A 10,227-nucleotide genomic window follows, 5' to 3' on the forward strand; every position below is an offset into this window, starting at 1 on the left:
AAAATTATAATTTTATCCACTAAGTATATAAAGTCACCTTATGGCTTCATTCTCTCAATTCTCTCGGTAGTTACTCTTCATCTTCTAACCTTAATCCTTAGAGTAAGTTTTAAACTTTTCTGAATTTCTCATATTAATTTTTCAATTAAGATTTTTTAGTTTTAAAATTTAGAGAATTAATTGTTCGTATTTTTAATTTTTCTATTTGTTTCTTTTGTTGCACTGATTCTTTAGTATTTACAAGATTAAGATTTTATTATTTTCCTGTGAATTATGCCCGCCCGCAGTGAGATACTTAGTAAGATTAGATTGTTGAATGTCTTATCACTTACTCCTATTAACATATAACTTTGAAAATTGAGATCATTCATTGGGATTTTCAAATGCAAAGAAAGTTTTATTTTCTAAGTTGAAATTTAATCCCTCTTCTTTTAAGAGCAAAAATTCAATTCCTTTCTCTTAATAGTATGGTCGCGATTTCTATAATAAAAATATAATTTTTTTGGATAATTTTTATTCTTATCGGGTAAACCGATAATCGAACCGATAAGTATTGATAACCGACTAACCGACACCCGATAACCGATATCTTATCGATTCGGTTATTGGTTTAGTATATTTATAAACCGATAACCGATATGAAGAACCGATAATATTCACAACCGAACCGAACCGACCGATGCCCACCCCTAGTAATCACCACCACCTGCGAAGGACATTGTCCCTAAAAAAGAAACTACTGTGTGATGAACCAATAAGAGCTTGAACAACAAAATTAAGGAAAATCACAAGAGGGAAATTTATGTGACAAAATGGCCAGTATAACCATCATTTTAAGGTATGAGGAAGTATGAATCAGGGGTGTCAAATGAGCGGGTTGAGCCGATTTTGGGCGGGTCAAAAAGGATTGAGTCAATAATTGAGCAGGTCATTTGTCATTTGTCAAATGACCCGCCCAAAAGTTACTTGGGTTGTCACGTCCTTAGTTGTTAACTAAGTACACCTGCGGCACTTGACAACTCGCTCACGATCTTGCACAACTTGCTCACGTTCTTGCTATGTCAAGTCAGCCTTACTACACTCAAGATCGCTAAGAGAATGGAAGAATACAAGAGAATTGCCAAAGGAAGCTTTTGTATTAGAGAGAACTTGATTATTTTGCTTGGTGAATTACAAATGAGTGGCTCCCTTTATATACTAGTCTCCTAGGGGCTAGTGTGTAAATATTAATTGTTACACAAGTCCTTAGTATTTACAAGATAAGGGCTTTCTCTAGAACTCTCTCCAAACCTAGAAGATTCCGAGGACTTTCCTATAGGGATCTAGGATCTTCCTAAGGAAATGCCCATACTTCTCTAGAATCTTCTCACAAAGGCTAACCTTCCTCCTATGTAATCTTCCACATAGCATTAATATATGCCAAATGGAGCCTATGTAGCATGATGACATGGCGGGTCATCACACTCTCCCCCACCCAATATTGCGATGACTGCGGCGCAATGCTGCTGCATAAACTCTAGGATCTTATCTTTGAATTGCCACAAGTCTTTATATCGTTCTCACGCGGCCTCCTCCGGTGATTGCCCTTTTCAATGGACGAGGAACATAGCGGTGGCTTTTTGCCCTTGTTTTTGCCTGACCTAGTAATCTATGATAGCCTCAATCTCCCGATCATGCAAGGCGGTGATAGTCATTGGCGCTCGACTTAATTGGCCCCTACTCGGATTGTCCTTATCTTCATAATATGGCTTAAGCATGCTGACATGGAAGACAGGGTAGATCTTAAGATACGATGGCATGTCAAGCTTGTATGAGATCTTGCTTACCTTGGCGACGATCTTAAATAGCCCCTCGTACTTGCGAATCAGATTCTGATGCATGCCCCGTAGTGCCTTGAACTGTCTTGGGTTAAACTTTACCATGACCATGTCCCCAACTCTATAATCTGTGGGACGCCGCTTACGGTCCGCAAACTTCTTCATCTTTTTAGCTGCCTTATCCAAGTAGGACTTAGCAGTGTTGAGCTGCTCCTCCCATCCTTTGGCCATCTAATAAGCCCCCAACCTCTTTCCCTCGAATGCGGCTGGTAATGAATGTAGAGTTTGTGGTTGTTGGCCTGTGGCTAGCTCAAATGGTGTCCGCCCCGTGGACTCACTCCGCTGCAAGTTATAAGAGAATTGGGCGATGTCTAGGAGCCTTGCCCAATCTTTCGGATGCACGCTTACATAATGCCTCAAGTAGTATTCTAGTAAGGCATTGACCCGTTCCGTTTGTCCATCCGTTTGTGGGTGGAAACTAGTAGCAAAATGCAGTTCCGTGCCAAGTATGTCGAACAACTCTCTCCAAAAGTTCCCAGTGAAACGGGGGTCTCGATTACTGATGATATGCCTTGGTAAGCCCCAATACTTTACCACGTTCTTAAAGAATAGCTTGGCGGCTTCCTTAGCTGTGCAACCCGGTGAGGCGGGCATGAATGTGGCATATTTGGAAAATCTATCCACGACTACCATAATAGTACCTTAACCATCAGACTTCGGTAAGCAAGTGATAAAGTCCATAATCACGCTCTCCCATGGATGCTCTACAATTAGTAGTGGCTCCAAAAGTCCTCCGGGTTGTTGTTGTTCAACCTTGTCCTATTGACAGACAAGACAAGTCTGTACATAGCACTCTATGTCATCTCGCATGCGTGGCCAATAGTAGACTGACTCAACCAAGGCCCTAGTGCGACGTTTACCTGGATGACCAGCCCACATTGTGTCATGACTCTCCCTTATGATCCGTCGTCTAATGTCTCCAAACTTAGGCACGCAGGTCCGCCGACTTGTGGTAAGCAGTAGGCCGTCTTCTATCCAAAACTGTCTCGTCTTGCCTTTGTTGGCTAACTCGATAAGTTGTTTGGCTGCTGGATCATGTTGCATGCCTTCTTTTATAGCCTCCCAAATGTCCTATCTCGCTGAAGTGATTGCAACAAGCTCAGCTTTCCAGCTCAAGGCATCGGCTACAACGTTACCTTTGCTCGGCTTATACTCAAGCGCATAATCAAACTCGGCCAAGAAATCCTGTCACCTAGCCTGCTTTGGTGTGAGCTTCTTCTGTGTCTGAAAGTAGCTAGTAGCCACATTATCAGTCTTGACCGTGAACCTCGACCTAAGCAGATAATGTCTCCATGTACGAAGGCAATGCACAATGGCAGTCATTTCCTTCTCTTGCACCGTGTAACGCTTCTCCGTCTCATTTAAATTGCAGCTCTCAAATGCTATGGGATGCTTATCCTATATCAGGACACCCCCAATGGCGAAGTCTGAGGCATCTATGTGCACCTCAAATGTCTTGGCAAAGTCAGGTAACGCCAAGACTGGCTCCTTTGTTAGAGCTGCCTTAAGGCATTCAAATGCCTTTTGACAATGCTCCGTCCAATCCTATGACATGTTCTTCTTTAGAAACTCAGTCAATGGTGTGGTCTTTGCTGAGTATCCACCGATGAACCGACGATAGTAGTTAACAAGGCCAAGGAAGGATCTCAACTCAGTTACCTTTATAGGTGCCTCCCACTCCTAGATAGCACGTACTTTAGCCTCGTCCATGTGTAGCTCGCCATTGCTAATGACATGGCCCAAGAAGTGCACCTTTGATTGAGCAAACTCACACTTCTCCCTCTTGATGTATAGCTCGTTCTCCTGCAAGACTTGGAAAACCTTCCTTAAGTGCTTCATATGTTCCTCCAAGGTGTTGTTGTAGATGACTATGTCATCTAGGTAGACTACCATGAACTGATCAAGGTAGGGATGAAAAATCTTTTTCATATGCAAAATGTGGCCGGTGCATTGGTTAAGCCGAAAGGCATCACCAACCACCCAAAGGCTCCATATCTCGTCACACATGCTGTCTTTGGCTTATCCCCTTCCATAATGCGAACTTGGTAGTAGCCCTTTTGAAGATCCACCTTGGTAAAGTACTTGGCTTGCCCAAGTCTATCGAACAAGTCAGTAATGAGCGGGATTGGGTACTTATTCTTCACTGTAACCTTATTAAGTGCTCGGTAGTCTATGCACAAGCGCAGCGATCCATCCTTCTCCTTCTGGAACAATACTGGTGCGCCGAAAGGTGTCTTTGATGGGCGAATATGACCATCATCTAGCAACTCTTTCAATTATTTCTTGAGCTCCTCTAGCTCGGGCGGTGCCATACGATATGGGGAAAATGCGGGTGGCTTAGCCCCTAGCTCCAACTCAATCTTGTGATCCACCTCTCGCCTAGGAGGCAAGTGCTTAGGCAACTCCTCAGGCATGACATCTTTGTTTTCCTCAAGCAACTTCTCTATGCAAGGCGGCACTATATCTTGAAAACTCTTGTCTTCTTCTAGACTTGCAATGGTTTCCACGAACGTCGGCTCCCCCTTCTTGATCCCCTTGACAACCTACTTAGCTGAGAGTTGTGCTTGGATCTATCTGTATGGCATAGTCACTGTAGGTACCACGCAAGCTCCTTCTCTCTCCATAACCAAGAGACGTTGGAGGTAGGGGTCGATCAAAGTATGACAATGTCTAAAGAACTTTTGCCCCAGTATGATGTCAAAGATATACATAGCGGTTACGGTAAAGTTTGTCATACATTTCCAAGTTCCCAATTTGACACCAACTCCATTAGCTACCCCACGAGCATTTTGTACCTCGGCATTCACGGTCCTGACGCGAGAGTTGGTTGGAGCAAGCTTCAATTCTAGTCTCTTTGCGGCAGCCTCAGTCACGAAATTATGAGTTGCTCCAGTATCCAACATTGTACGATCGGGCTTGTTGTTGATGGTCAGATCCACGTACTAATTTCCATTCTCGGTAGGTTGGATAGCTTGCTTTGTAACAGCACCACATAATCAGATCATACCCAACCATGTGGTTCCCGAACTCTCTCCGTGCAGCTGCTCCTTCTGTTCATGGACTATGGCACTGAGGCTCTTGAGGTCGGGACAATTCCAGAAGTCATACGACCTTCCACATATGTAGCATCCCTTCTTCTCGGCCTATGCCTTCTTCTCAGCGTAGCCCTGACGACCGCTCAACTTTTTGGGATCTTGAGTCTTGGAGTATTGTTGTTGTATCTCCTTGCCTTTGCCATGGTCTCCCTCACCTTTGACATTGTTAACCTTTGACTCCTTTCCATTGCCTTTGTCGTGCTTGTAATGCTTGAAATCTATCAATGATTCAACCTCCACTATGGCTTGGCCTATATCAATGACTTGTCGGCATTGCAACTCCTGCTTAGCCCAATTTTGCAACCCGTGCATGAAGTGAAACAACAAGTCATCATTTGTCATGTTGGGGATTTAAAGCATAAGGGTAGTGAACTCCTTGACATAGTTACATATGCTCCCTATTTGCTTCAATTCCCTAAGCTTGCGCCTTGCCTCGTACAAGATATTGTTTGGAAAGAACTGTTATTTGAACTCTGCTTTGAACTGATCCCGTATGCTAATCGTACATAGACCTTTATCCACGTCGGTCATCTTCCTTCTCCACCATAGCATGGCAGTCTTTGAGAGGTACAATATCGCAGTGTTGATCTCGGCCTCGTCGTCCCTCACTTTGTCGTGCCTGAAGTAGTTCTCCAAGTGCCAAAGGAATCTTTCCACTTCTTGTGCATCACGGACACCTTTGAACACCGGGGGTTTGGGAGCCTCGATTTTGGCCTCCCTTGTCACCACAACATTGCTGGCTGCCTCAGTCACACCAGCATTGATGTCCTCGAGTGACTCTGTCTTTGCCTTCATAGCATCGATAGTACTCAAAGCCTCCATGAGTCTGCACTCTAAGGCAATGATGGTTTGCCTTAGTTCTATCTCAGTCTGTGTACGTCCCTCCAAGTCATTTCGGATACTCTCAATCTCTTCAAGAGTGTGCCCCTCAAGAACGTTAAGAGTGTCTTCCACCTTCCCCAAGCATTGGCCAAAGATCTCCACGACGTCCATCTTTATCACCCACTCTTTACCGAGCGAGACGTCCTCTGGAAGGACCTCCACTTCATCCTCGCTCGCTTCAGTGGCAGATGGTTCTTGGGATGTACGCCCTTCATTTGACACAATCTCAGATGGCACCTCCTGGATCTTGTTGGTGGCATTCCTGCTTTTGCTATGGCCTCTCTTGCCAACAACATCCTGGATGACCTTGGCTTTGGTATTGACAGCATTAATTTCTCCGTCGTTCACCATTCCCTTAGTTGAAACCTTCACTCTGATACCAAGTTGTCACGTCCTTAGTTGTTAATTAAGTACACATGTGGCACTTGACAACTCGCTCACGATCTTGCACAACTTGCTCACGTTCTTGCTATGCCAATTCAGCCTTACTACACTCAAGATCGCTAAGAGAATGGAAGAACACAAAAGAATTGCCAAAGGAAGCTTTTGTATTAGAGTGAACTTGAGTGTTTTGCTTGGTGAATTACAAATGAGTGGCCCCCTTTATATACTAGTCTCCTAGGGGCTAGTGTGTAAATATTAATTGTTACACAAGTCCTTAGTACTTACAAGATAAGAGCTTTCTCTAAAACTTTCTCTAAACCTAGAAGATTCCAAGGACTTTCCTAGCAAATCTATAGGGATCTAGGATCTTCCTAAGGAAATATCGATACTTCTCTAGAATCTTCTCACAAATGCTAACCTTCTTCCTATGTAATCTTCCACATAGCATTAATATATGCAAATGGCGCCTATGTCGCATGATGACATGACGGGTCATCACACTAAGATGGATTGGGTCAAGATCGGTTAAAACTGTAAAAATAGCACGGGTTAGCTAGTTTTCGGATTGGTAAATGAAAAATAACCAACGTTTGCAAAGTCATTGAAAATAGCCACTATTTTGATGCAACATGAAAAGTTCCAGCATAATATACCGGAGATTGGTGCACCTGTGTATGAACTTCCAGCATATTGTGCTGGAACTTCACACGCAAAAAGTTCCACCATAATACACTAGATTGGAGCACCTGTGTATGAACTTCCAGCATATTATGCTGGACCGGTATATTATGCTGGAATTCCAGTATATTATCCTAGAACTTCAGTATAATATACTGAGTTCCAGTATACTTATGCTGGAACTCGAATATAATATACTGGAGTTCCAATATATTATACTAGAATTCCAGTATATTATGCTAGAGTATTTTTCAGATTTTGAACAATATTTTTGTTCAGATTTATCTTTATATGAAAAGTGGCTAAAATTCGATTACTTTTGAAATTGTAGCTATTTTTCAATTACCAAATGTAAATCTGGCTATTTTTGTGTTTCTCCCGTTAAAACTTGGATCATAGCCCAACCCGCCCAATTTTTATCAATCTTTAGTTAATATATATTGTTTTCTTAAGAATTGTATAATTACTAAATAACCTTTTTTTCTTTTGTTATGGTCATATATAACATTACAAACAAAAAAATAAATTCATTTGAAAGATATTTTAGCAAAGTTATTCTTGGATCAATTTGGGCTAAAAATTAACCCAATTTTAAATGGGTTGAGTTCAATAAATAGGCGGGTCAATAACCAACCCAACCTTGGACGGGTCATTTGGGTTTGGGCCAAATTTGACAGCCCTAAGTATGACCATGGCCTTAGCCCTCCTCGAGTGAAGGCATTTCTCTATAAGTCTCTATATTATATATAGGATGATGATTCATTTCGTTTCATTATTTATTCGTGCTTCTGTCCAGAGGAAGAGCTAGCATGCTGGTTACGAGTTAGATCAACTTCAGTAACTTTGATCCAAATTCTTTATTTATCTAAAAAAAATTAAAATGTATAATTATTGATTTAGAATCCAATAACTTAAAAAGACTAGAATCTCGAACCATTAGCTTTAAATCCTAACTCTTCAGGCCTAATTTGGAATTGTTTCCTTTGAGACAAAAACCTAATAAACATGGTAACCAATGCTTTGATGAAACCAATTAGTTCCCACACTCATTCTTCTTTCCCGGGCCTTTGCCTTTTTACCATCTTTTCCATAGTGTACGACCATATGCATGGTGAGACACTTATATTTAAATTGTTATGTTATAGAGTCTCTTGACCACTTAACTCTTTTGAGAAGTGATGGGTTTACAATGCCTTAACTTTATATTTTGATGATCTAACAAACTTACTATCAAAGAACCAGATAAGGAACCTGACCCACTTGGTACACAACTCAAATCAACGGACTCCAGCTAATGTGAACTGCTACGACTTTAGAAGATAGAGAATCAACACAGGGACCTGATACCCTTGTGTTTCCCTGACAGCAGTACGAAATCAATTGTCTACAGCTGGAAAGCTGGAAAGTGACTGCCTGCACTGTACATAGAAACAGTGCAGCACAGTTCTGCAATCATTTCTCATTTGACCTACCAAGTGATTACATCATTCAAGTGATGTCATCCATGTTGTATTAACATTAAACATTACAACAAAACATTACTTGAATACTTGAGAATTCATTCAAGCATTCAAGCATCTGACATTCAATCATTTAATTCTCTAGTGCATCAAGAATAAAGTTTAAGACTACTACGGACTAGTTCCTAGAGCTAGTATTTTGTATGTCCTTAGTTGAGTTGTAACTTTATAATTGTTCTTCATTGAAATTCCTACTTTGCTTATCTAGAAGCGTTGCTTAAGAACCCCTTGTAAAACCATAAACCCCTAGTGTTTGTGTCGTGACTAGAGTTAGTCATGAGTTGATGTCTTTGTAATAGGTGTATTGCAAAGTGACTTGTAATAGGTGTATTACAAGTTAGTGAGGGATTACGAGTTTAATCCCTAGATTGCATATGTTGTAATCTAAAGTTGCTCATAGTGAAGTTGAAATCCTACCAGTGTAGGTCATGGTTTTTTATCCCCTCGAGCAGGGATTTTCCGCAAAAAAACTCTCTGTCTTATTTGCTTTCTGTTTTATTACCATTCTTAGTAGAAACTCATAGAGGACCTGGTCTCTATATGATTTGGTGGACTCATATATTCTATCAATTGGTATCAGAGCGGGTTCTTTCTATTAGGTTAACACCTAGGAAGGATCCTTATGGCTATTCCACCAAATTTTGAAGAAGGTCAGTCTACGTATAGACCACCTAGGTTCAATGGGCAATACTATGGGTGGTGGAAGACAAGAATGCATGATTTTATCATGGCAGAAGATTATGAGTTGTGGGATGTTATATGTGATGGTCCTTATGTCCCAACAAAGAAGGTCGGAGATCCTCCAATGACGACGCCAAAGACCAGGAAAGAATACAACGATGCAGATAGGAAAGTTGTGGAGAAAAATTTTTGTGCAATTTTTTTTTTGGTGTGTGGCATAGGATCTGATGAATACAACAGGATCTTAGCTTGTCAATCCGCTAAGGAAATATGGGAAGCTTTACAAACAACATACGAGGGAACCACTCAAGTAAAGAAATCTAAGATTGATATGCTTACCACTGAGTATGAGCTCTTCAGGATGAAAGACGATGAATCTATTCAAGACATGCATACAAGATTCACTTCCATCATAAATGAATTACACTCGCTTGGTGAAGTCATTCCCAGGAACATGCTCGTAAGGAAAATTCTTAATATCTTGCCCAGTTCATGGGAGAGTAAAGTGAATGATATTACTGAAATAAAGGACTTGCAGGAGTTGACCATAGATAAGCTAGTTGGAAATCTGAAAACCTACGAAATGAAGAGGAAGATAAACAGTGAAAGAAGAGAACCAAAGAAGGAAAAGAACTTGGTACTCAAAGCTAAAAGAAATGACTCAAGTGAGGAGAACAATGACATGGCCTACTTAATCAAAAGGTTTTAGAAGATGGTCAGAAGAAATGGAGGGATACCAAAAAAAGGCAACTCCAGCAGACCAAAGAATTACGACCTTTGTCATAAATGTGGAAAGCCAGGGCATTTCATCAAAGATTGCCCCCTCCTGAAGCAAGAACACTTCAAATACAACCCTAATAAGGTAGCAAAGAGGAACCCGGTTCCTGAAAAATGATTCAAAAGGAAGAGATCTGCTGACAATATTGTGAAGCAAGCTCTTGCAGCATGAAGAGATTCCTTCAGTGAGTCTGAAGAAGAAACTCATGCAGGTGATAGTTCTACGATGGCAGTTGAAAGTGAAGGAAATAAATATGATTCAATATTTGCTTTTATGGCTCAATCAGACGATGATGAAGATGATGACAATGATGAGGTAAACTTCAGGGATGT

At 41.2% G+C, this 10,227-nt stretch overlaps 3 protein-coding genes across 3 annotated transcripts; 1 reads left to right on the forward strand and 2 right to left on the reverse strand.

Moving 5' to 3' along the window:
* Nucleotides 1-1,640: 1,640 nt before the first annotated feature.
* On the reverse strand, nt 1,641-2,048 carry LOC138879549 (uncharacterized). The gene has a single exon (XM_070159165.1). It carries the CDS (start codon nt 2,046-2,048, stop codon nt 1,641-1,643), a length of 408 nt encoding a protein of 135 aa, XP_070015266.1.
* A 2,105-nt stretch (nt 2,049-4,153) lies between these two features.
* On the reverse strand, nt 4,154-4,780 carry LOC138879550 (uncharacterized). The gene is made up of 2 exons (XM_070159166.1): nt 4,478-4,780; nt 4,154-4,420 (listed from the first exon to the last, which is right to left on the reverse strand). Exons 1-2 carry the CDS (start codon nt 4,778-4,780, stop codon nt 4,154-4,156), a joined length of 570 nt encoding a protein of 189 aa, XP_070015267.1.
* Nucleotides 4,781-9,058: 4,278 nt separating this feature from the next.
* LOC138879552 (uncharacterized) lies at nt 9,059-9,826 on the forward strand. The gene has a single exon (XM_070159167.1). The coding sequence runs from the start codon at nt 9,059-9,061 to the stop codon at nt 9,824-9,826; it is 768 nt and encodes a 255-aa protein (XP_070015268.1).
* Nucleotides 9,827-10,227: the final 401 nt, after the last annotated feature.

This window comes from Nicotiana sylvestris, chromosome 10, assembly GCF_000393655.2.
Source record: "Nicotiana sylvestris chromosome 10, ASM39365v2, whole genome shotgun sequence".
Taxonomy (NCBI): Eukaryota; Viridiplantae; Streptophyta; class Magnoliopsida; order Solanales; family Solanaceae; genus Nicotiana; species Nicotiana sylvestris.